Genomic DNA, 27,675 nt, shown 5'->3' with positions numbered 1-27,675 from the left:
ACACCAGAGAGCTGTCTTCCTCTCTCTCTTTCTCTGCCATGTGAGTCTACAAACAGGAGGTGGTGGTCTGCAAACCAGGAAGAGAGCCCTCGCCAGACACTGAACCTGCCAGCACCTTGATCTCAGATTTGCCAGCCTCCAGAACTGTGATAAATAAGTGTTTTCATTTAAGCCACCTAGACAATGGTATTCTGCTTCAGCAGCCTGAACTAAGACATCTGACTATAAGCGACTCATTTAATTTGCAACTGGCTCTGATTTCTCAGCGATTACCCAGCAAACACAGACATTTCCCACTAAAGCAACTACCCCACTGTGGCTGCGCTTTGCAGACCAACCCCACCAGCCTCTCTTGTGTACCTTATCTCATCCCCTCCATCCTCCATTTCCACCTCATGCCATCAGAGATCCTATTTCACGGGTGGGCAAACTAAGTCCCAGGGAAAATCCAAAGTGCATACTCTGAAATTAGTTGCTGTTTAGAGGAGTTAGTGTCCTGTCCCCTGACCCCAGCTCTTTCTGCCACCCCAGACAGCCCCAGCATTCCCACCCAGGTCACTAACTATTGATTTCCTGCCAACGTGAGAGATAGACTGAACAGAGCAGTCACCAGAATGAGAAGTCAATATCAGCGTTTGTCATAAGGAGAAAAACACCTTTCTCTGACTTCACTCTCTCCTTTTATAAATCTATCCAGAGAAAAGCCTCAGGAGAGTCTGGGTCACATCTCCAACTCATTGGAGCCCTGGCTGAGGGCACACACCATACTTCGAGGCATTCTTAGAATAAACCAGAAATGTATGCAACCTTCACCTGAAGAAACATGGGCAGGGACTGACAGCTTCCATCTCCTGACCCATGGAGGGGGAAAAAGTACTGATTGATGGTCACTTCTATAGAAAGCAAGTTCATTTCAACAATTTCGTTTAGGAGTGAGAGAAATACAAAGCACTCGATACCTGTTTTAGAATGAAGACTGGAAAAGCTCAAATCATCTTGAAAAATACACAAAATAATAAAAACTCTACATCAAGCAAGGCAGAGTTGAGTGTACTCTGTACACAGGTATGATTCAGGGGATGAGAAGGGAGGGAAGGTCCGTGTAGAGTATGTACTCTATAATGTGAGAACCTGTTAAACGAGGCTTAACCCGAAGCTTTCCAGCAGCTCCACTTTGTAGATCCTACATTCACATCCGTCAGTACAACTCTAAGAATGTTTATCTCGGTACTGGTTATAAGGGCAGAAAACTGGAAACAACCTAAATGTCCAATGATAGGGGATTTATTGTAGAAGTTAGAGGACATGCTTTGGGTGAAAAACTGTTAAGCCATTAAACATTTAAGTTAGATCTGTATTTACAGACACGAAAAGAGGCCATGAAAACTGCGGTGGCGACAGGCATCAGAACCTCATAGCCTCATTTAGTGAAAATGGTATCTCCGCAAATCTGCATGTGTGTATACAGAGTGAAAGAGAGCTAGGAAAGAACACTTAAAATAGTAATAATGATGGCTTCCAGGTGATAACATGTCAAGGGGTTATTCCTTTCTTACACACTGTTTGGAATGGCTACAAAGACCTTGGATAAAATGTTAAGAAATGGTTTGACTTGTAAGGAAAATAGTAAGAAAGAATTGATTCTATTATTGAAATGTAGAAGTCCTTGGCATCAGTCACATGGCATTACGAGGACTTAGTAGAAATCTCTGAGCCATTATGCTGGATGGTTCCAGAGGCTTCTGGAAGTTCCAAGATCCTCTTTAAGATAGGCATTTCCGCTCCTACACCCTTGAAGGCACCTCGAAGCTAAGGTCTCAGGTGGTTGCAGAAAGAGCTTGTTCCCAGATCCCAGACCCTGTCCTCCTCCTCACTCTAAGGAAGAGGGCATCCATACCAGACCTTCCAGGACCCAAGGGTACAGCTGTGTTCACTGCTCACATACCCGCTTCTGGCAGGACTGACGGACATCCTCCAGTTCCTCCTCCTGGTCCTCACGGTCCTTCTGGTGCATCTGCTTCATCCGCTCGATCTCCAGCTCAAACCGCTGGCGGAGCTGGGGGGACAGCAAGGACAGCACGTGAGGGTGACCCACTCTAACTCTCCAAGCCCTCCGTGTCATCCTTGGCATTCCAATTGCATTTTTCATTGTTGGAATACATAAATGAGAGTCAAGTTATTTCCCTAGGCATCCTGGAAGGTCACAAATGGTGGCTAAATAGATTAAATATTGCCTCTATCCATTCTTGTGCTTATAACAGACATCACACATCACACTTTCCCACTGATTTTAGATGCAGCCTCAGAATCCTTCTCAACCCCCTTTCTTTTTTATTTTTGAGATGGAGTTTCCCTCTTGTTGCCCAGGCTGGAGTGCAATGGCGCAATCTCGGCTCACCGCAACCTCCGCCTCCTGGGTTCAAGCGATTCTCTTGCCTCAGCCTCTCAAGTAGCTGGGATTACAGGCATGTGCCACCATGCCTGGCTAATTTTTGTATTTTAGCAGAAACGGGGTTTCCCCATGTTGATCAAGCTGGTCTCAAACTCCTGACCTCAGGTGATCCACCTGCCTCGGCCTCCCAAAGTGCTGGTATTATAGGCGTGAGCCACTGCGCCTGGCCCCCTTCTCAACACTCTTAAGATGAAACATTTCTCATTCCTGGAGCAGGCATCAGTGATGGTTTTCTGGGTGGGTGGATAGGTAGATGAATGGTAGGACAAAAGTTTATGAAGACATGAAAGCCTGGAAAAGAAGATGACTTGCCCAAAATGTTATCTTAGACAATTCACTTTACCTCTGGGTTAGTCCCCTTTCTCTGTAGAAAACAACCGTCTCAGAATGCTACTATGAGAATTAAATGAGATGATATAAAGCACCTAGCACAGTATCTGATACATAAATAGTATTTTCTCTTTCCCCATTATTTCAAAAACAGAAAAGACTATCCCTTCCCTCCCCAGCAACCTGAGGTGTGATCCCATGAATGAGCTGGGTCTTTAAACAAGAACCTCCAAAACACATGCAACAGGCATAGATCTGTGCATAATGCTGGAACTGTGTGAAGTCATACAAAGGATTCCAGAGTGGAAGGCAAAAAAGTCATGAGTTCTAGGTCTAGTTCAAGACTTACACTTTCCTGATCTGCATGATTGACAGATTGGCCCAAGTCCTGGCTTCTCAAATTTTGTGGCACATTAGAATTGCAAACATATTTTTAAAACATACAAATTGCAGAGCTTCACCCTAGACCTACTGGAGTAGAATCCCCAGGGTACAGGGCCCAAGAAAGCTTTGAAGCTTTCCTTTATCTATCTATACTCTTTAATGCTACTGGACCAGGACAAAGCATTTGGAACTCAATAGTGTAGATGGGTGATACGGTTTTGCTCTGCATCCCCACCCAAATCTCATTTTGAATTGTAATTCCCATAATCCCCACATGTCAAGGGAAGGACCTGGTGGGAGGTAATTGGATCAAACGGGGTGGTTTCCCCTGCGCTTTTCTCATGATAGTGAATGAGTTTTCACATGATGTGATGGTTTTATAAGGGTTTGACTGTTCCTGATTCACACGCCCTCTCTTGCCGGCCACCATGTAAGACTTGCCTGTTTCCCCTTCCACCACGACTGTAAATTTCCTGAGGCCTCCCCAGCCACGTGGAACTGTGAGTTAATTAAACCTCTTTTTTGCATAAATTGCCCAGTCTCAGGCAGTTCTTTACAGCAGTGTGAAAACAGACGAATACAATGGGTTACCTTGTAGAAATTATAACTTTCTAATCATTTACTCTACTGTCCCAGCACCTCTCACCATGCTTTTGGAACTTCACAAGTGCTGTCCCCAACATGGAAATTAAGTTCAGAAAAAACAATCTGGGTCTTTTAAAACGCCGATAATATTCCCTGCTATGCCGTGGTGAGGAGCAAAAAGGATAGTGTACGTCAGAGGCCCTGTTACAGTTCCTGGCATAGAGTAGGCTCACTTTAAATGTCAGCTTCATGCCTTTTTTTCCTTTAAAATGACAGGGGTTATGGGAAGATAATCCAAAACGAAGGAGCCTGAGCAAGTAACTATAATATTTCTTTTTCATTTTTTCTAGCCTCTTGGACATTCTTGACATCTGCAATACCATTTATGTCAAACTTATACGAGTTAACATAAAATTCCCTGGAAAAAGTATTCTATTATAATCAATAAATATCTACTGGATGTCTACAAGGGCACAATGCAGCCTGGGGTTATGGGTGAAGCTGAAGACGGATAAAAGTGTTGAGTCAGCCTCACCTCCTGGGTGAACCGAGCATGGAAATTCAGGAACTTGCATTAAGTTTTGGGTCCCTGAGGCCAGGGTAATATATTTTTTGCTTCCAAGCATCAAGTGGTTCCCCAGTGGTATCTTAAAGAGTTAACACAGTTTTTCAAGAGGGCATGTTTTATTCTTGGCTCTGGGAAGATCCTATTCACGTAAGGAACACAAGGAACACTGGGTTGCTACATGGCACTGCACCGTCATCCATGCCCTTTAAAGACCTACACAGATACTCCACCTTCTTCACAAACCCTCACTGATTCATAGCTGTGGTTGGCAGGAAGCTAGGGGACAGATAAGGCTCCATATTTGATTGTACAAACAAGGAGACTGATGTCTGGAGAAAACAAGGGCTTGCCTAAGGTCATATAGGCAACAAGCTGCCTCAAAGACCCCGTATTACAGCTCCTTGAATATCCTACGAGTATCCTGTCTCCAGGTTTTTGCACAGGCTGGTCCTCTGCCTGGAACTCTCTCATTCAGCCAATTCTCATTCATCCTCCAGCTTCCCGCTTCAGTAAACATCACTTCCTCCAGGAAGTTTTCCCTGATCTCTCCCCCAACCCTGCTGTCATGGCCAGATCTTCAAGTTTAACATTCCTCTAACACTAAGCATGACTATAAACTTTGGGAGGGCAGAGATTGTGTCTGTCTTATTTGCAATTGCACCCTTAGCATCCACAGAGTGCATGATGCAGAGGAAGTACTTAATAAGTACAGGCTGACTGAGTAAAGGACTTGTCTTCCTTATCGCTCCTTAGTGAGCATCCAAGACTTTCTGGATCTTGTTCCCGCATACCCACCACCCACATGTCTTGATACTCACCATCTTGATGGAGTAGTGGTCAGCAAGAAGCAAGAGCTGACCCCTGGCTCCCCCAACCCCTGTCCTACCCATCCCCACTTCAGTTCAACAGAGCTGCTCAGAGTTCATCTGCTTTACACATTCATGACACCTGATCACATTTTCTCACATAAGGGTGGCCCCAGCATTTTTTAAAAAACACTTTAAAGTAATCGCCTTTTACAAAATCCCACAAGAGAAATTCGTTTAGAACCAAGCATCAGAAAAAGCGTTACTTCCCATAGAAAAATTGTTTGTTTGTTTATCTCAGGCATGTAACTCACATTTCCTGTTTCTCTCTGACCACCAGGAATTTTAGAGCTAAAACTGTTACATGTGTGAGACCATGTGTTTTGCTTTATCTGCATATTAATTCGCTGCCCCCACCGCCCCCCTTAGTGTCAATTTTAATTTGTACTTTTCTGGTTTGGATTGTTTTATTTATAATTTTTATATTCTATTATACATATATCTTGTAAGCTGCCTCAAATTATTTATAGAATGAGGTAAATAAATAAGCATATAAATAAGCAAGCAGACAAATAAAATATTCATCTGGTACTTTGCAGAGGGTGTTGGTACAAGAGTATTTTATATTTTTGTCTTACTCTCTGTTATTATTTTATTTTATTTTATTATTTTATTATTTTATTTTTCCCAAAGAGTAGCACTTCAGTCTGCCTTGAAGTTGTGCACGATGCCTGGCACATAGTAGACATTCAAGGCGGTGTGGGGTCAGATGGCATAGGTTCCAAATCCCATCCTTGACACTTTCTCCATGTCTCTGAGTCTCAACTTCCACATCTAAAGTGGGGATAATACTAAGATCTCCCTACATAAGGTTCTTGGGGAGATTCATGAGATGTGTGGGGAGAGCTTAGGGCTGAGGTTAGTACACAGACAGTACTCAATGAAGGTTAGATATTTGGTCAACAGCTATTTATTGAGCATCAGCTATGTACCTGGCCTCATTCTAGGCTTTAGGATTACACTAAGAAGCCAGAGGAACAGAAAAACAATTTGACTTCATGAAGCTTATATCCTAATGAGAGAGAAAGGCATAAAGCAAACTTTTAAAAAATACTATCTAATATGATGGCAGGTACCACAAACGAAAGCAACCCAGCTAAGGAGATGGGAAATGAATGCAACATAGTGGGAGCTATTTGCAAGGTGATTAAAGCAGCCTTCTCTGAGGAGGTGACACTGAACCTTGCAGGAGAAAACTGGATCAGGAAGGATCTGAATGTCAGACTTAGGAGCTTAAAAGTTCCTTGGGATAAAAGGGAGCCACTGAAGGATGAGGAGCAGTCAAGTGAGGCACCCATGTCGTATTTTAATAACATCACTCTGCATTGGAGACATGGGACAGGGTGTTAACCTGGGACAGGGCTTTCCTACCTGCTCCAGCTGCTTGATGGTGTTTTCCTGCTGGCTCTGGACTTTCTGTTGCTCAAGGGCACTGGATTCCAACTTCCAGAGCCTCTCCTTCAAGCCAGCAACGCAATTTTCCCCCAGAGAGGGTGACCCCAGCAGCTCCCGTTTATGGTCCTGTAGCATCTCCACCTCCTGCTTCAGCTGCAAGGCTTCCTGCTCCTTTTGCTACAGAGACAAAGAGGACAGAGGTCCAGAGTCACATGAGTATGTCTCCCTCCTCCCCCAGAGATACCTCTACAGTCAACTGGGGCTGGAGTGGCGCTTTCCACTTTCCAATGCCTGCGGTCTCCACCTGGACCGCACGGCCCCTCACAGCGCCCCCTGTGGGACACGAGCAAAGGCTGCTCTCAGTACTGCTCATACAGGCATGGAGCTGGGGATGGGAGGTGGGATTCGAGTAGATTGTCCCTAGAGTTCAATCTCAGAGCACCTACAAGAAGGGTTGACCCCATTTGTAAGGGAAGTGGAGGCACATAGCTAAAGCTTCCCTGTGTGCCTTCTGAGGCTGGGATTGAGATGTTGGAGCAGGGAGGCAAAGTGCTCAGAAATGACTCTTCCAGGTTAGAAAGTCAGCTCCAGGATCAAATAACTCTTGGTTAGATCATGAAGGAGCTGAATGCCAGGCTAAAGTGCCCAGAGGTTCTCCTGTGAGTAGTAGAGAACCACAAAAGGATGAGGAGCAGCTGAGTGAGGCACCCGTGCTGTATTTTAGTAAAATCTCTCTGCATTGGAGCCTGCATGGACCAGGGCATTGCTCCTGGACAAAGTTATAGCTAACTCATTCTCTGCTGAGCCTGTCATACCTCCCAGGTAAGCACCTCGGAACCTGTGCAGGTAACTGGAGCAAGATCAAGACATCAAGATTGCTCAAATAAAGGCTGATTATCAATTTGCCAGCCACTGTTTGCTATTTTATTGAGACACACTGGGACCCAGCTGCTTGACAGACCAGGATACCCTTGTGAAGTTTTCTCTCTGTCACCATTTGCAGCAGGTGCACGCTGGAGTTTCCCGAGATTCAGCCACCAAGAGCCAAGATAGCTCTGTGTCCGCCATCCCTTACCTTCAACTGCTGCTGAAGCTGGCCTAGCTCCCACCGGACACTGGTGTTCTCCTGGGTCACTTTCTCACGGAGACCCTTCTCAAACACAGACTCACCTAGGGCCTGGGCCAGCTGCAGGTCAAACCTGTCCAAAGCAGAACACGTGTCAGGGCTCTGTAGGCAGGTGGGTGGGGGGAGTGATTGAGGCAGGGGCAGGCAGGGGCTGCAGAGAGGCCACTAGTTTCCCAAGAACCATGAGAAAGAGAGCAAACGGAAGAAGAAAGAGAAAAAACGAATGAGGAGTTGGAAATTTTCTCAATGCTTTTACGTAAGGCTGTGGATGTAGGATGCGAATCTGAAAAATCACAGAGCAATTTTTAGGGTTTAGATAGAGTTGCCATAAAAATACGTGAACTTATTATTCCAGATTTCTCCCTCGCCATAGTCATTCTGCCTGAACTTCCACCGTTAGACTGAAACTTCTGCTGCCTTCATCAGCTCCCTACTAAAATGCTAATCTAAATGCTAACCCTAAAATCTAATAAAAATACATAGACAAAAATGAAAATAGAATAAAACTATATACAGATATAAAGGATATATTATTTAAAATGACCAGGCACGGTGTCTCACGCTTATAATCCCAACACTTTGAGAGGCCAAGGTAGGAGGATCACTTGGGGCCAGGAGTTAAAGACCAGCCTGGTCAACAAAGTGAGACCCCATCTCTATTTTTAAAATTTTAAAATTTAAAAAATTTTAAATTTAAAATTACCTGGGCATCGTGGCATGCACTTGTAATCCCAGCTACTCTGGAGGCTGAAGTGGGAGAATCACTTGAGCCCAGGAGGTCAAGGCTGCAGTGAGCCATGATTGTGCCATTGCACTTCAGTCTGGGTGACAGAGCAAGACCTTGTCTCACAAAAACAAAACAAAACAAAACAAAAAACCTGATCTACCTGGTCTGCCAGTCTATGTCAAGACCCCTTAAATCTATCAGGTCCCATCTGACATCCACTATTTCCTAACCAGTGAACAAACAAATGGATGTAAGTAGAATGAGGATATTCTACATTTCACATTTTAACATATTGTCTGGCTTATACTCTCCTATGCCATACTAAAGCATGCTGATTATTGATAAAATGATGGACATTTATACATTCTTGTCCTCATTTGTTTCTCAAGCAGAAAACACAAAGACTAGTCAGTCCTACTGAATGTCATCCAGGGAATTCACGCCTTGTTAGGGGCCCTCCTGCCCTTCTGTGATGACCACTGGGTGAGAAGCACTTCCTGGATGTTACGTCACTCTGTTCAGCTGTCTCAGCCTCCTGGCAGTATCACAGACGAGGAAACCAATAGAGAAGCCCTTGCCAAGCCTCAGTAAGGTGTGACTTTGAGTCACTTGCCCTTGGCCCAAACAGGAAGTCCCATTGCTCCAGAGATCTTGATATGGCAGAAGTGGACATGGGGTTTGGCCTTTGGTGACAAGAAAGTCTCCCTTGTTATAAGATTATCCAATGTTCCTTAATATTAGACTATCACTCAAAGTCTCAGACTCCTGAAAGACCCAATCATAAAGGAGCCCTCCTGTTGGAACAGCTCAGGAGCTTTCTGATTGGCTGTTGGTGACATCATCCAAAGGGCACTATTTGCTGCCTCTGAATGGAAGCATTGTGATGAGCGTGATGATCCAACCATCCCAATGTGCCAGATCCTGGGCTGGGATCCATGTTGTTCTTACAACAATTCAGCAAGAAACATGTCATTCAATCCATTCACTGAGGAGGAAACTGAAGTTCAGAGAGAAGGAGTGATTCAGCCCCAAATTCCAAAGTGGTAGAAGTGGACTTGGGCTCAGCTTCCCTAGTGTCTTAGCTAGTTTCCCATCTACCTGTCCGTTCCTGGGACAGGTGAGGTAAGACAGTGGGGGCCAGACAGTAACTGATGGTGCAGAGGAGTCCTTGACTTAACAGGCCACTTGATGCCAAAGAGTAGCTGCTACAGACCTCAACTCCTACCAAACAGCTCACACTGACCAGCCAATCACCTGGGGCCAGAGAGATTTGCATACAACCTTCACCCTGCTAAGAAAGAGCCTTGGGTCCAGCCTCCCTTGAGTGTGGGAGTCAGTGAGTCTAGCCAGGGCTTACCTGGGGTTTTATCAGCCCTCAGAACTAAGCTTTGTGACCCATAGGGTAATCATGCCACAAACAATCCAACCAAAATGAAACCATTCCAGGCCACTCTGAACTTAGAAGCCAAAGTGGCAAACAGAGAACTCTACCAATGGGGAGACATCCCTCTGTCCTGGCCCCAGCAAACTCAGGAGGCAGCTGCATCTACATTTCGATTAAGCATTGAGAGATGCAAGGAAGTATTTACTGACTTCCAGATTTTTCCTTCACCATAATCATTCTGCCTGAACTTCCACAGTTAGACTGAGACATAAATGCTAATACCTGGAAAGGTAATGCCTGTTATCTGCAGTTGTCATCAAAACATAAATTCGCTTCTGCCAAGAGATGGTAACAGAGCAGAGGACATCACAAGAAAGTTAAGTTTTGAGAGGAGGACATGCAAATATGAAGAAATAGGAACTTTCCTTGGGGGGTATCCTAGGGAGATTCGTAAGTCCCTGTAATGAGGGATTCTGTCCAAAGGGAAAAGGAAAGACCAGAAAGATGGAATTTTCTGGCTGTGCAAATTCCAGAGGCTGGCCCCTTCCTCATCAGAGAGCTGAAACCCTCTGTTAGGCCTTTCAGAACAAGAGTAGAACCCATAGTTAGGGGCCAAGAGGGTCACAGCTGGGAGAAACCCGGGGAATGATGGAGTCCAAACCTCTTGTTTCACAGACAGGGATGTATATGTCAGACCCATTCTTCAAGATAAGTCCAAGGACTCATCTGAAACATCAGTCACTCTCTGGCCCAGAGAGATGGTGTTATTTGCCAAGGTCACACAGCAGGTGGCCAAGATGGAGCCAAGCCATTTTCCCTACTGCAAGGGTAAGGTTCAGCCAGAGCACCCACAGGGAGGTAGAAAGGGGAACAGAGTGATATATCAATAAACACAAAATAAACCTTTCTTATTTTGGGGGTGGAGAGCAAGCTAACAATCCCCCAAAGATCCTTTTCAGATGAAGAAGGCAGCTCAGGAAAGCTGAAGGATAAATAAGAGAAATGATATTTAATGCAGATCAAGTTCAAAATCTATGCCACCTCCATGGAAATATAATTCTGCTTCCTACTTCTTGGAAAGGAGGCAGTTTCCACAAAACCACATCTTGGCTTACACAGGAACATTTGTCTGTATTTTATCATGGGCCTTCTAAAAGAGGCTGCTTCCCACCTATTTGCCCTTCTATGACATCTCCATTAGGTCTTGGCTGGCTCAAAACAGGACCCCTGTATACCTTTACCCTCACCGAGTGAGCTGGAGAACTTCAGACACAGCTAAGCTGTCCAAGCATCACAGGTTCTGAGGTTTTGCATGAAGAAGCCCATCAGTGTGCGAATCTGGGTACAAATCCAGGCTCCACCATCACTCCGTTGTAACAGCAACCCAATGGGAACGCAAGTATGGGAACCACACTGCGCAGATTCAAGATTAGCATCTTGCTGGTGCACAACGCCCAGTCTCTGCCAGAATGGCTCACATGATCTGAGAGTCCAAATCCTAAATGAGAAGGCCATATTTTGGCCTCCTCCTTATTCTCTAGCCCAATTTTCACCAATGGGAATAGGAACTAGGATCGCACTTAGATGTACTGACTGCATCATTTAGGCCTCACCACAAGGGGGCGATCTTATCCCCAGCCTACGGGTAAGGAATTTGGCTGGGAAAGGCTGAATGACCTGCTCAAGGTCACACATCTAGAAAGAGGCACCTTCAGGACTTGAATGAGATGACTTTAGTATCAATGCCTGCGCTCCAAATCACCATGCTGTCTTGATCCTCCGCAACAAACCCTTCACTCGACAAATGGGGATGTTAAGGCCCAGAAAGGCAAAGAAAGTTCCCCAAGGTCACACGGTCAATTGGCAACATAGCTGAGGCTGGCTAAAAGAAAAGAATCATTTCTTGCTGGATTCTTGGGAGACCCATATAGGAATAAGGTGTGAGGGGACAGGGAGGAAGATTAGAGCGAAACAAGGGAGTTGAAGTGAGGGAGTTAGAAGGAGAACCTGGATACCCGAGAAGACCCCGGCTCCAATGTAGCCCACCCTGGCAACCCAGGTGATGGTGATGGATGCAACTCACTTCTTCTGCTTCTTCTCCAGCTCATGGTTTCGACTTTGTTGGTTCTCTAGCAGGATGCGGGTGTCCTCCAGGTCACAGGTAAGATGGTGGCACTTCCTCTTCAGTTGGTGAGCCATCTTCTTGGCCCCATCATAAGCACTTTGCAGCTCCCCGAGCTGTAAGAGTAATAGAATGAATTACCTGGCTCTGTGGGCATGGAATGTGCTTTTTACTTTGTATTTCAAGGAGTTGCTATTTCCAAGGTGTGTAATGAGAAAACAGCAGATGCTGGAATGGGGAGACCATGTCTTGACTACCTTCCTCCTGGGCCACCTCCAGGATGCTACTTTTCTGAGCCTCAGTTTGCTCAGAGGTAAAGTGGGGATAATTCCACCACTCTCTTAAGGTTGATTTTACTTTAAATCTCCAGCCAATGCTCCCACAGACTTTACCTACCCTGCCTCAACTTGATGACCCCCTGAGCCACCAGATAACTCATATCCCCACCAGCCGACATGATCAGAAGGGATATGTGAGGATTAGCCGCAGAGCAGCCAAAATGACACACCTAAAAAATGTGACCTGGAATCCCAAGTGACAAGCCTTAAAGGTTAAAGCAGCAAATGGCACTTTGCATGGACTGAATTAACACCTGAATGCACACGGCCTTAAACAAGCAAACATAAAGACTCTTGCATCTTCCTCCAGGAAACACTCTCCCAAATATCCTAGTTTAGATCTGGGAAAGAGCAGAGCATGCAACTCAGCACACTGGCTTTGAAGAAATGGCCTCATTAAAGAATTGCTTTAAATAAGCAAAACTCTGAGTTAATGAAGCCTGTAATTCTAAATTCAGTATTTGAAGGCAAATGGGATGTTTTCTTATATTCTGCGGCTCAGAAAAGGTTGCAATTTTATTACTTTTTAATGTAGCATAAATATACCCCTTCCCTAGGGAAACTGACTCAACTTTATAATTTGTTATTAAAGAAACTGGGCTGCTTTCCTGCAGTTGTCCATCTGTGTTTATCTATGGTTCAAGTGTCTCTTGAGGACCACGATGCAATGTTCATCTTGAAAGTGACCACTAAAACCATCACCACCAGCATAGAGGATATCAAGAGTCACTTCCATTGTTTATAAAATCCCATGTGATCTCACCCAGGCCCACCTCTGCAAGGCAATCACATGATACTTTTTGCTCACGTTGAGAATAGAATAGATACACAAATATAACCTCCACCCTATGGCTCTTATATCGAATGGGAGAGACTATGAAGTGAGTAGGCAATTACAGTACAGCATGATGAGGCCTATGTTTTGGGAGACAACTCAGGGACTCCCAACTCAATCTGCGTCAGCAAAGACTTTCTGGAGAGAGTGACATTTAAGCTAAGATCTTAAGAATAGTTGGAGATATCTAGGCAGGAGAGAAACAGAAAGATTGCTCTGGGAAGAAGAAATAGCATATGCAAAGTCCCAGAGGTGAGAAAGAATCAGACATTTTTGGAAGGAGAAAAAAAAAAAAAAAAAACGGAGTGTGGATGGAATCAGTGCTGTGCTGGAGTCGGCTGGTACCAATTTGAAAGAGATGCACAGAGCCAATTCTGTGCATCCCTTTCCAATTCCATGTTAGTGACATTACAGTGGTAGTTTGAAATTGACCATGGTGGGAGTATTTACACCAGGGAAATTGGCAAGTGCTACAAATCAGGGCTTTTTCTTTTTTCCGGAGTCATTTACTAGCACACAATTTGTTAGAGTGTGAACTGGTTAGAATGTAGATGAGGGATAGCTGGAGGCCACAGAAGACAAGCAAAGAGACCAAACTATCTGTACATTCATCTAGAAAGGCTAGATAAGATTATATTATATATAGATAAGATTGCATTAGATTTGTAATGTCACCTTCAAGAAAGAAGGACATTTCAGGATATCAGAAATGCAGAGGGCGCAAAGCCCTAACAATAATGGTGAATACTAATATTATGGCGGCCAAGATGAGGGGGAAGAACAGTTGATAGATCCAGAAATGTCCTTTAGGATAGAGGTTTGTGTTTCAATGTCTAGACAGAGACAGAAGACAAGGCTCTGGGCTCATGGAAAGTGAAGAGTTGGAATGAAGACCGTTTCACTGACAAACCCCTCAAAGAACTGCATGCACCTCAGTGAGAAGAGAAAATAAAAGCTCCACATCCTGGCCTGAAAGGTGGTAAGAAAGCTTGCTTTCACCCTGGATCTAGGTGGGGGAAGAAGTACTCTCATAAGAATTTTAAACCCCAGGTCTAAGCCTCATGTGGGTTGAGAGATCCAACTGACAATTTTTACATGCTGCAAAAAAATCTGAGACCAAGAATTTAGCATTATCTCAGCGACTGCTGCCAAAGAAAGTGGAAAAGGGTTTCTTCTAGCAGAACACACCCACGACCCTGTTAGTAAAGGGCTCCCATCAAAATCAATAGAATGCTAAAAAAAATTAAATCTCCTGCTGAAGATTAACTCATGATAAAAAAAAAATAGCTAAATACACACACACAAATTCACTGGGAGAGAAACAAAAAAAAAAAACATTCCACAATGCAGAACACCTGGGACTACTGCGGGAGGAACAGAGAAACCTGTTGAAGATGAGCTCAAAAACAAAATTTACAAAACACGCAAGGAAAAAAATCCACCATAAGAGTCAGCATACTTTATGATCATAGAACAATCTGAAAGAGACTCTGAAATATTATTTGGCTGCAGTGTGGCAGGTGGTTGAGAGGAGAGGCCAGAGGCAAGGAGGACAGCTAGGAGGTTGTTGCTTTGGTCTGGATGACAGATGAAGGTAGCAGATTAGAAGAGAGGCAACAGGGAAATGTGACAGTTTTAAGACCACTGATAATTATGTAATAAATAAGAAACATGAGTTAAAGTGACTTCCACAGGGTTCATGTAGAAATGGAACTGGAACTCAGATATCCTGAGTTAATATCCATGTTCTTTATACCACAGAGCAGTCTCTGGATAGAAGATCCACATGTACAGACAATATTTTTCATGTCTTGCAGCGACCAGCATTTGTAATAACAGTGGAGATGGAAAAACCCGAAGTGGCTGGTATCCTCTTCCTCCCTCCCCAGGGTCAGCTAATACCTCGATCACCCACAGTGGAGGTGAGAGCCTGCCCACTCTCTGACACTTCTGTGGTCCAGACTATCCCCACATCTTACCTTTTGCTCCAGCTCTTTCCTGGCTGTCAGCTCCGAGTCCAGCCTCTCCTCACATTGCTGCAGGCGCTTTCTGAGAAACTCGTTCTCCATCTGGACACAGTCGAAGCGCATTTGCCACTCGTCTGCTGTTTAACGGAGTCAGGGAGGCCAGGATAAGAGGCCAAATGAGTATAAAGCAGGAGTGAGAATGGCTCTCCTCCACTTTCTTGGCTCTTGGCATGCAATTTCACAATATTCACAGAGCCCCTGAGCTTCAACCTTGGACCAAGAAACTATGCTTTAACTCTGAGTTTTAAATAACGCTTCCTTCAGGCAGCCTGTCCTGACCACCTCCAACTGTCTCAAGTTCTTGACTGCTCACTCTTCTAAGGTTAGTTGCCTTATACTGTTTAGTTGTCTCTATAAGTACATTCATATCTTCCCTTTTCCAAGGAAATTTCATAATCCTTAAGGGCAAGGGAGCTGTTTCAGTTATCTGTGAGTCCTTCACACCTTCTGGAAGAGTTCCCTACAAGCTGATTCCCATACATGTTGATACAAGCTCATGGATTGCTTAATGAACCTAATACAATAATCAGGTAAAAAGAGTCATCCTACTAGCCAAATTTATTGGGTTATACAGAGTATATAATCATTGGCTGTTGGTCCAATTAACAAATAAGTAAATTAGCAATAATTCAAGACTACTAAACTGGTCAGAAGATGTCTCCACAAGATAAGATGGATACCAAATCCTTTGATTTGGTAAACATCTCAAAAAAAGTATTGGCTGGTTTGATTAAAACTGTTAGACTGATTAGAATGGGTTATTTTAGGTTGATATGTCTTATCTTTTGACTATCTGAATAATAGAATAATGCCCATTAAGTTAATGAAGCTGTGGAAAACATTCCACAAGTGGATGACCAAAGATAAAGACCACCCACTTATTCACCTATCATCCATCCATCTGTCCTTCCATCCATCTATTCACACACTCATTGAGCACACTACTTTGTACAAGATGCAAGGGATAGTGAAATGAATAAGAAGCCATATCCACCTACCTTCAAGAATAATCAAGCAGGGGAAACAAGTAAAAAGACAGCTGCAACCTAGTATGATCAGGGCTTTCATAAAGAAGCTTATAGAAATCAAGAAGAGAACTCAAATTAATAAGACAACAGACTTGTTTTGTTCATCATTGTGTTCCCAGAGTATACTATAATGCCTAGCATTTGGTAAATGCTCGATAACTTCCACTAGAAAGGTGGATAATTGAATGGATAAGATGTTTGACTAGATGATAGGGTGCAGGATTAATGGATAAATAGTTGGCTGTGTAGGTGGAATAGTGGATGGATGGATGGATGTTACTGTAGACAGAGAAGTGGGTGCATGGGTGGATGAATGCATGGATTGAGAGATAAATAAATGGTAGCGTATACGGATAGGTGGGTGAGTAGATGGGCAGATGGATGGATGGACAGATGGATGGATAGATGGATGGTAGGATTAAGTTCTTGAAAGAGGTGACGTCAATAGAGATTTCTACATCATTAACCAAAGGAAGGATGGTATAATAATAAAGAGTTAAAGCTTGTTCAAGCTTCCACCAAGGTAAAAACATCATGATGGGAAAAGCACACTGTCTCTCCAACAGGAAAAGCCTCACAATCACAAGCAGCATGGCCTGCAAAAGTAAGAAGCAGCAGCAGAAAGCATTTCTGCAGCTTCCCATGTACTCTGTGCTACGATGTGTTATAGAGCAAGTGGCATGAGTGGGCAACACGAACAAGAGGGGAAACTGTTCTTCTTCAAGGCTCATCTCTACCTCCAATCTCCCCGCCCATGAGTGCCACCCTTAATCAACATGTTTTCCTGAGTTTACCTGATCTCCCCATTTATTTTGCAAATATCTTGAGAGCAGGGCCCAATTAAAATTCCTCTGTAACCCCCACAGTGTCCAGCTCAGTGCTGAGTGCGTATCATAAAAGGTTCTCTTTAAATATTTAGCCATGCATAAAGGAAAACATATTTTTTAAATAATTCATACTTCATCTTGAACCATAGAGATGGTTGTGGTACCACTGCAATGATACGATTAAAATGTTTTACTGCTTCTTTCAAATTTCCTATATTTTAGACATTTTCTATAATGAGTATGTATTACTTTCATAATGAAAAACAAAATATTTGTGGGTTGGCTCCTTGGAATGAGCATCCAGAGCTGAGAGCCCACATAGCATTGTGACTAATGTGCTCATGAGCTAAGCACATGTCCCCCTCTCATTAACACCCCAGTCTTAACAGAGGAAAACAAACTGGGAAGCATTATTTGGACATGAATCTCACGCAGATGGAACTGACACTGGCGCTCCTCTGGGGATTTTTTTAGAAATTACCTCCAAGGCCAGAGACTGTCCCACACTACTGATTCTATACCAACATGTTCCCCTCTCCCTGTGTGTACCCTACCTTGCTGGGTCTTGCTTTTAAGAGAGCCTCAAACTCATCTGTATTAACCTCCCCGGTAAATGCCTGCCACGGGGGTAGCCAGGATGGAAGAAGAACAAGAATTCAACAGAAAATAAATACGCATTGTCCCTTCTCTACAGACCCCTGATCTCCATTCCTCTGAGTGTCCCTGACATTTCAAGGGCACAAATTACCTGGACACACGGAGGGAATAATGCTGACATTTTATAGAAGCCGACCCACTTGATATCCTTCTCACCCAACTCCATTAGGCTGGGGAGAGTAAGAGGCACAGTGACAAGCTGGCAAAGATGTCACCAGGCCATCCAATCACAAAGTCACCAGGAAACTGTATAAGAAGAATACTCCCAGAAACTCCTTGCACAACTGAACAAATGTATAACATCCCTGGGTAAAACCAAGAGTCCCCTTGCCTTCTCGCCATTCAGTAACTGTTGAGTGTCTGACACTGCTTTACCCTCTGTGAAATGGGGAGAGCTGTAGTTTCTGTTCTGCAGGTTGCTATAAGGATGGACTATGATCTCATTATTCCTCATAATAATAACGGTAAAGCAGCTATTAGCTATTCATCACTCTATGCTACACATGTGGCTAAACATTTTCTATCAATTATTCAAGCCAATCTCCATTTGAAAGAGGAAGAAACTGAGGCACAATTTCTTTGCCCCAAAATCCAAATCTGGAAATACAACTTCATAGGTTCCAACTTTTAACCACTAGGCTGCCTTCCTCAAAATTTATGTTCTATTTTTATTTGTATTTTTTTAAGACAGAGTCTTGCTTTGTCACCCAGGCTGAAATGCAGCCTAGGTCTCCCAGGCTTAAGTGATCGTCCCACCTCAGCCTCCCAAGTAGCTGGGACTTCAGGCACATGCCACCACACCTGGCTAATTTTTAAAGTTTTTTGTAGAAATGTGGTCTCACTATGTTGCCCAGGCTGGTCTTGAACTCCAGAGCTCAACCAATCCTCCCACTTCAGCTTCCCAAAGTGCTAGGATTACAGGTGTGAGCCACCACTCCAGGCCTCTGAAAATTTATTTTTAAAATATTCACATAAACATAAACATATCTTGCCTATAAAGCCACTATTTTAAAAATCATTACTTGCATTAAAACTAAACAGCACATATCATACGGATAATTTGCTATCTAGGATATTGCTGTTTGTCTGATCAATATCTGCTTATTCCATTAGACTGTAAGTTCCAAGAGAGTAACGCTGTGCCTGTTTGCTCTGCCAGAGTCGCAGTCCCTCATGCAACGTCTAGCACCTAAAAAGTGCTCTATCTATGAGTGACTGGATAAATGGAAAAGACAACTTTGTCCACCAGCTTCCAGCCCCAAGGGTCCCAGGCTGCTCACCTCCTCCAGCAGGATTCCTTTCCAAGTCATTCAACTGAATTTTCTGCTGGGCTTCTTCCAACTGTTTATTCACGTCTCCCAATTTTTTCTGGACTTGCTCATGCTTGCTCTAGAAGAAATGGCTCAAGGTCCAAACTAGAGCTGGACAGAAGACCTGGGCTGGTCATCTTACCCCTGGTGCTTCCAAGGCTCGGATTGGCCACCCTCTGCACAGTCCCCTGAGCCATGCAGAATCCACGACCATGAGCTAGCCACCTTTGGCACATTTCTCACCAAATCACCTCCAAGGCCAAAGACTGTCCACCTTCTACACAATCCTCTCCTATTTGCCTCTCTAGGCAGGGACTATCCACCCATAACACTCCCAAGGCCAAGCCTTAGGAGACCTAAGTGTCCCCCAGGACCTTGAGCCCAGCAGTCAGTCAATCTGTGCATCTTGCTTAAGGATACTGATCCCCAATGAGAGGGTCGGGGGACAGACCCAACCATTTTTAGCCACCGTGTTCAGCCACCCCCGGCCACCCCTGACCACTCACCTTGAGCTCCTGGACCTCCCGGAAGGCCTGTAGCCGCTCTGCCCGCTCACTCTCCAGCACCTGGCAGGCCACATCACCTTTGAAGCGCTCATCAGCCAGCTCAGTGGTCAAGTCAGCAATCTGGGACGGGGAACGGTGCGATCAAGGAAGGGTCACTCAGCGGAGCCACCAACCCTTCTCTCCCCATGCAGAGGACCACCTTTGGACAAATCACCAGCTATCATGGGAAAACAACCCTTAAGTATAATCAAGTGGTTAAGAGGATGGACTTCAGAATTTTATTGGTCTTGATGTGGTAGAACTCTTGGTCCAACACTCACTAGCTGTGTAACTTTCCACCAAGCAGGATGCCTTGCTAGTTCCCAGTCTTCTCAGACTTAAAGGGGGAAAAACAACATGTCATTATTTTGAGGATTCAAGGAGATAATCCATTGAAAGCTTAGCACGGTGGCTGGCACGTAGTAAGTGCTCAGTTTTACACATGGCCATTTTAGTGGAATCTCTTTGTAACCAGCTTTTAGCAAATCATCTCACTGGATGTACCAACACTGTCCCTCAGTAAGACACACTGATGGATACCCACAGCACCAGAATGCTCTCCACTAGACCACCTCTCTGCAATTCTCCATGGCCCATCTGCCCCTAGCAGGTGACAGCATGCACATCCAGTATCAGTGTGTGTGCTCCCAAACTGTTTTTGCCTATTGCATTTTTACCGTAGCTATCTATTATTCAGTTAGCTACTACATAAACTTATAAAATATGGCTGGACAGAGTTTCCATGAAAACTAGGTTGAATGCCTTGGAAGGAATTAATAAAGGTAAGCTGCTTTTAGAAAATGCTGCCAAATAGGCATTGCAACAACTAAAAAGGAAGTTGAAGTAAAAAATTAGGTTTTTGTATTCAAATTACTTTGCCATTTGCTCTGTTTTAAAGAAGCCAAAATTGGAAATCATACAGTTGTATATTACGAGTGTGGTTTGAGAAAGAAAGAAATCAATGGGTCCTGCCTCAGAAATGCAATGATTTCAATTATACATGTAATTAATTTTAAAATAGAATTTTTTAAACGAATTCCCAGCTGCACTGAATTTTTTTTTCTGATTAACTGACCAGCCACCGATGCCAAGGCTTCTGTGGCATTATTGTTCCAAAATGAAGCATTCAGGGTTTGAGGATACGGCAGAATACGTAGAGGAGAAATGTATTACTGGAGTGTTTGTGGCTAAGAGGCAGAGAAACCTCTTATGGGAGGCAGCAGAATTGTAAGAAAAGAAAGAGGTAGGGTGCAAGGTTCGAATCCAGGCTCAACAACTAACACCTTGGACAATCCTTCCTGCTCTGGAGCCTCGTCACCTGAGCTGTAAAATGCATTGAATTACGTGTGGTCACATATCCTCTTGCTGCAAATTTTGCATGTGAAGATGTTGGAACACTCTTTCATCGGACCCTCTGCATCATGACTGATATTTAGGGGCAACTCTGCATTATTTTTACTGAGAAGGTAAATAGTTCTTACAATGAGCAATGTAGCTGCCCTTCCTGAGCTAGCCTCTCTTGGTAGCTTAGGCAGGCTCAAAATTTATTCAGCTGTCCCATGAAGAAGGAAGATGCAGATCTATGTTCTGACATAAAAAAATAAATATCTCCAAGATATATTGCCAAAGGGGAAAAAAAAGGCAAATTTGCAGAATAGAATGTTTGGTGTCATCTCATTTTTGTTTGCACAGAACAAAGCACTCCCAAACTGTTCATTGGGATTTTTTTTTTTTTTCCTGGAAGGATGATGGGATCACAGGGAACTCCAATTTTCTTGTGATGCATTTCTGTATTTTTTTTTTTAACTGATTTTGTAATCAGAAAACAAAACAAAATATCTTTCAAAAAGAGTGAAAAAAAAAAAAACCAGAATCTGAGGCTGCTCTGTGCATTCCATGCTCCCCATCTGTTTCACTTCTCCTGCCCATCTGCTTCCCACCCTGTTGACCGCATCACCAACTGCTGAGACCAAAATGCACATTTTAATAGACACAGAGGAGAAAGAAGGCTTGGGGGAAGCACTGCAAAGTCACATCACGTTTAAACGGCAGAACTGAGATTTTGAACTCCGACCAGTCAGGTCCAAGTCAGGACCTCCAGTTGCTTAATGAGGGACCCTCCTAGGGTGCTCCTGGTTGTCTCCAGCATGGAGCTTTCTCTTGCTGTCCCTTACACTGTGCACCGGGGAAGTCGTTACATGGCAATGATCTCGGATAGTTGTTAAAATGCAAATTCTAGGGCAGAGCATGATAGCTCATGTTTGTAATCCCAGTGCTTTCAGAGGCTGAGGTAGGAGGATCACTTGAGGCCAGGAGTTCAAGACCAGCCTGGACAACATAGCAAGACCCTGGCTTTACAAAAAAGTTTTTAAAAATTAGCCAGCAGAGATGGTGCGTGCCTATAGTCCCAGCTGCTCTGGAAGCTGAGGCAGGAGGATCACTTGATCCCAGGGGTTCTAGGCTGCAGTAAGCTATGATCACACCACCACTGCACTCCAGCCTGGGTGACAGAGTGAGACCCTGTCTCTTAAAAAATAAAAGAAAATGCAAATTATAGGACTCTCAGATCCCCAAACCAGGATGTCTAAAGCATAATTCAGGAATCTACATTTCAACCTGCTCCAGGGTGATTTTTATGCAGGATAAAATGTAAGAATTACTGCCCTAGAAACTGCCAGGATCTCCCCTTAATTTTGGCCTCACACTTGGATTTGGAGGGGTTAAATTTGGTTACCTGTGCAAGATCATTCTTGCTGCAAGAGTGCTGATTTGCCCTGGCCATGCGATACAGGGCGGTGCAATCCAGGAATGCCCCAGGTCACAGCCCGAACCACCATCCTTGAAATCAGCATTCATTCCAAGCACCAGGATTGTGTTCTCTCCACCTTAGCCAATTAGTGTGAAATTTAATTTCTGCTAATCGGCCTGAGCAAGGGGAGCACACAATTAATTCGATGCATTCATTTTGAGTTTCACAGAACCCAAAGGCTGGAGCCCAAAGGACAATTAGTATTTTCATACTGGGGGGAATGACACATGCTTTTCACGGAGACAAGTGGCCCCTGACCTTCCCCTGTCCCCACAAATCCCTATCCCTTCCCACACCATGGGGCACAGGGGCTTTGGATGAAGGTGAGGAGCAGGCACCGTGCTCACACCTGTCACGGGATTGCAAATTGAAAACCAATTTAACGAAGGGGAGAGTCTGGTCTGCAAACCCAGAAGAGTCCTTGTAGATTACTCAAGAACCAATTAACTAGAAATTATCTTGAAAACCTCTCCAGATCTACCACTTGGCCAAATCAACAGAAATATTCTTTCTATTGAGGGACAATTACTCCAAGGGTCTGCCAGAGAGAAGGGGACAGGAATTAATAAATTTGTTGTATATTTTGTATAGAGTGGAAGAGAAAAAATACATCCTGTGCATTGGCCTTATTGGCAGCTTGGGAGAGCAGTGAGTAACTGGGATTTCACGGATGTTCAACACTGGACACACATGGGGTCCCTGGGACTGTCACTGTTGCTTGTTATTCACGGATCCACCAAGCACTATGCGAGCACTTGTTGTATGCCAGGTCCTGTTCGGAAGGACCCCACTGGCCGGTCACAGAGATAAATAAACCACAGGGGCACACACGGGTCTTGGCTTGATCCTGTCCTCAGCTCTTATATTCACAGACTCCCAAGCCCCAAAACCATCTGACCTGCAGACAGCAGGAAACAGCAACTTTTCGCTCTCCTCCTGTACTTTGCAATTTGCACAGGAAGATCTGTTCATCATAACCCCTTGTGTGAGAAACAGCTCACACTCTTGAAATGCTGAGGATAGGTATGCACTGAGCACTTGGCATATGTCATCTGCTTTAAGCCCTTCAAATACCTTATGAGAAGGGCATTTTTGTTATTCCCTTTTCACAGAACAGGAAACTGAGGAGTTGAGAGAGGGAGTGATTTGCTTAGGATCATAGCTGGTAAGTAGCAGAGGTAGCCCAGCTCGGGCTGCCTGACTCCCAGCACCTGGCTCATAACAACCCCGCTATTTTCTGTCCCACATCTACCATCTGACCCTTTCTTTAACCTCCCTCACCCCTCTGGCATCTGGACGTTAGTAAAGTAATTATCCACCTGGAACAAATCAGGCAGCCATAGCCCAGAGAGCTGAGATTAAGTAGCCAGTGGGTACAGATCAAAGACCAAGTAAGATCTGGACCTCAACCACCCTTACTGGGTACTTTGGCCAAAGAGAGCCTGGGTGGATGCCCAGTGGAAGGGGAGCCCCCACTCCCATCCCCTTCAACCTGAGTGATGAAAAGACAAAATGAGGCAGTAGATACAGGACCAGTGCAACTGCAGCACCAGCAGGCTTGTGGGATGTTGGTCAAGGAGATTAAGCCATGGCTTCATTCTCATGGTACTGCCCCAGAGTTGCCTCAGTCAGCAGGGGAAATTGAGAACAAATCTGCAGCTTAGTGGCAGGCTCCCGGGTTCCCCAGAGATGCCTGTTGGGCACCAGTTCCAGCCCTCTGCTGTGCATCCCAGCTGGGTTCACCACTCGCTACTAAGTAATAGTAACATATAATAACCATAATAATAACCATCGCCACCACAGAGAGTGCTTCCCACATGCACAGGTTTACCCACAGAATGCTCACAATGCTGAGAAGTGGGTACTGATGTTGTCTCCAGGTGACAGATGGGGAAACTGAGGCACCAAGGTGCAAACACTCACCCAAGAACACCAACCAGATGGTGGCTACTTAACCACGCTGCCAAACTGACTCTTGAGGACTCAATGAATATGGGTTGACTGAACGAATAAGGGCATGACAGCAATTCACACATGGGAAGGCTCTATAGGCTCTGGATATCAGTGGGAATGGGTCAATCTTGTAAGAATGCCAGGAGAAAGGTTATGCCTCTGAGCTGGGCATATGAGGGTGACACACCACCCACTGGCCTTGAGGGTCCCTCTAGAAAGAAGGGACAGTTATGGCCTTTTGGGGGCTTTAGAAGGGGGTTTCAAGGGCCACTAGGGTCCCCCAAGTGTTTCAGCAGAAAGAGGAAATAACCCTAAGATCACGACACCCACATACACCTTTTTGAAAACGTCCTTTGGTCCTGCCCTACCCTTCAGGATGAAGTCCAAACCTCAAAAGTGATTCTCCTGACCCCCTGCAATCCAGTCCGGCTTCATGCCTCATCCCTAGCCCATAAGCAAACCCCCACCCCCGCCAAACACACCCCCTGCCATACAAGACACTCCAACTACCAGAATTGCACCTGCCAGACCAGGCTTTGCTCTCTGCCTCTGCTCTTGCTGTGTCCTGTACCTGGAATGTCCCCTCACCTTGTCACCTGGCCAGCTCCTGCTTATCCTTCAAGCCTTCTCCCCCGTGAAGCCCTCCCTGACCCCACTTCCCACCTGAGTAGATGCTTCTTCTCTATCACAGTCTGTTCGGAGTTGGCCAGCCCTGGGTTCAAATCACAGTTCTGCCATTCACCAGCTGTGTGATGTAGGGCGAATCACTTCAGCTCTTCGGGCTTCCCTTGCCTCATCTATAAGATGGGGAACTAACACCTTCGTCACAGTTTGAGTTAAAGGTAAAATTAGATAATGCAGGTAAATGCTCACAGTGCTGAGAGGACTTATCACAGCAGCTGGCACAGAACATCACTCATTAAATGTAATGTTTCTAATTAAATTCAGTATGACTCCATTCATTCACTGAGTTTGCATTGAATGCTTTGTGCTAGACACAGAAGGGTATAAAACTGTCTAAGATGTGTCATTATCTTCGAGGAATTCACTCTACTGGGGGGGTGGGTGAACACTTTTAAAAATACATTTATTGGTAATAGTGGTGATGTGGCTTGCTAGATAGCAGGCAGTGTTATAACTGTTATGAAGTCATGATTACCACTGCCATTTTACTGATGATGAAACAAAGGCTAAGAGACTTGAAGAATTTGCCCACAGTCTTGTAGCAATAAAGGTATAAAGTCAATCATCTGGAACTCAAGCTGGCTCAACCCTCTGCCCTCTAAACTAGACATACAAGGTCAGGTCACTGTATTTATTCCTTACCTTGTACCCAAATTATTTATCTGTGTTACAAGACAGGTAGAGAAGAGATTATGGACTCAGTTTTGTATGGGCAAACTGAGGCACACAGAAAGAATACACCAGCTGTTCTTTAGCAGAGAGGCCTTCGTTACTTCCATCAGAACCATCTATGAATATGACCATCATGCCTCTGCCACTGTCCACCAGGAGACCCTCCCCAGCATGTCCCAGCAGTGAAGGCTCAACAGATTCTAATAGCCTAAGACAGATAAGAAACCAGGCTGCCTAATTCTCCCTGGGAATTAGGGAGCTACCCGTCCAGTTCCTCACGGAAGCATCACGCTGTGGCAGGACTATGGAGTGAGGAGTCAGGAGACCTGGGATGTAGTCTGGGCTCAGTCACCAGTGACCACATGACCCCAACAAGTCACTTTCCTACCCCCTGCTAGAGACAAGCTGGAAGCCACACTGATGACCCATGATGAAACTCCCTCAGCACTTTGCAAACAGACTTTCTGACCTATGTACACCTCCAGTCCCCGTCGGTGGATTGTCTCCACAATGTCTTACCAAAAGCGAAACCTCTCAGGCTAATGAGGCCAGAAATCAGGAGTGCATGGGCCTGTCTTTTGCCATTAATAAGGTCTTGGGGGGAAATCCAGAACCTACTCCAGAGGGGTGGGGGAAAACACCCCACCTCATTATATATCCCATGTACTCCCAAAACCTTACGGGTGCTTCCAACAAGAAGACCAGCACTGCCTTCTTATGAAAATAAAAAAAAAAAAAACCCAGTTTGCATCAAGGCAGATTTTGCATGCTTGAAGAGTATTTACAGCCAGCTTCTTAGCGGCTCCTCATCTCCTCTTCTTCAAATGAAGCACTTAAATCATTTTGCAATAATGTTGTCTTTTTAATAAGCCTAGTCAAATGGAGTTTTCACTGACGAGACACAACATGTTTTAGTAATGTTGATATTACTGTTTCTCCCCCTCCAGAGACAAAGGGGTGGCATGCAGAGGCCATGAACCACAGCAGGGGTGTCTTCATAATGCACAGCCCTGGAAGGGTGTCTGCTCCTTGTCTGTTAACAGAAAGTCCCTTCCAAGAAAGCAGATGCACGTGGAAGAAGATATCTTCTAGCTGTTCTCTGGCCTAATGTGTCTCAAAGTGTGGTCCCAGGACAGGCACCTTTAGCATTCGAACTTGTTAGAAATACAGCCTCCCCAAGGCCACAACAAGCCTACTGATTCAGAATCTCTAAGGCTGGAGTCTAGCAATCTGTATTCCGAGAAGTCTTACAGGGCATTCTGATACATTTGCAAGTGCGAGAACCACTGCTCTAAAGCAACGTCGCCCACCGAATCAGGATCACCTAGGGGCTGGAAGGCTCCCCACCACCCCCCAAACCAAGAATCTCCTCTTGGATCAGACCTTCAGGAGGTAGACTGGGGAAGATACAGGACTAACAACTCCCCAGGTGACTAGGATGCTCTTTAAAGTGTAATTACAGGCCTGGTGTGGTGGCTCACGCCAGCGCTCTGGGAGGCCAAGGTAGGAGGCTGGCTTGAGCCCAGGAGTTGGAGACCAGCCTGGACAAAGAAGTGAGACCCCTGTCTCCACCAAAATTGAAAAAAATAGCCAGGTATGGTGATGCACACCTGTGGTCCTGGCTACATGGGAGGCTGAAGTAGGAGGTTCGCTTTAGCCCAGGAGGTTGAGGCTGCAGGGCGCTGTGTTTACTCCACTGCATTCCAGCCTGAGCAACAGAGTGAGAGTCTGTCTCAAAAAATAAAAATAAAATTTAATTAATTAACTAATTAAAAAAGAGTAATGACCTCATGAATATAAGGCACGCTATTTGGGTGGTGGTTGCACTAAAAGCCCAGACTTCATCACTATGCAATACATCCATGTGAAAAAAAAAAAAAAAACTGCCATTGTACCCTCTAAAACTATTTAAAACAATTTTTTTAACTTAAAAGCGACCAACATAAACCAGTAGTAGCATTGGAAGTTGGGGAAGATGAAGTGGGAAGGGAGAGAAAGATTTGAGGAAGATAAAGTCATCATAACACTCAGTCATCAAATGTGCTTCCTGG

At 44.7% G+C, this 27,675-nt stretch overlaps 1 protein-coding gene across 5 annotated transcripts in view; it reads right to left on the bottom strand.

The window, feature by feature from the left end:
- Positions 1-27,675, bottom strand: part of MYO18B (myosin XVIIIB) — a 300,037-nt gene that overhangs the window by 126,491 nt on the left and 145,871 nt on the right. For 4 of the 5 annotated variants that reach the window (XM_033233057.1, XM_033233058.1, XM_033233055.1 and 1 more), the window contains 7 exons: positions 19,468-19,587; positions 18,932-19,040; positions 15,092-15,216; positions 11,901-12,055; positions 7,656-7,779; positions 6,557-6,757; positions 1,946-2,056 (listed from right to left, as the gene is read on the bottom strand). In XM_033233057.1, coding sequence (XP_033088948.1) covers positions 1,946-2,056; positions 6,557-6,757; positions 7,656-7,779; positions 11,901-12,055; positions 15,092-15,216; positions 18,932-19,040; positions 19,468-19,587 — 945 coding nt within the window. The remainder of the gene's footprint in view (positions 1-1,945; positions 2,057-6,556; positions 6,758-7,655; positions 7,780-11,900; positions 12,056-15,091; positions 15,217-18,931; positions 19,041-19,467; positions 19,588-27,675) is intronic. The other variant, XM_033233056.1, reaches the window with a different exon arrangement.

The sequence above is a fragment of the Trachypithecus francoisi genome, unplaced genomic scaffold, assembly GCF_009764315.1.
Source record: "Trachypithecus francoisi isolate TF-2019V2 unplaced genomic scaffold, Tfra_2.0 Lachesis_group14, whole genome shotgun sequence".
NCBI classification, from domain to species: Eukaryota; Metazoa; Chordata; class Mammalia; order Primates; family Cercopithecidae; genus Trachypithecus; species Trachypithecus francoisi.
This window is presented reverse-complemented; position numbering and strand designations above follow the sequence as displayed.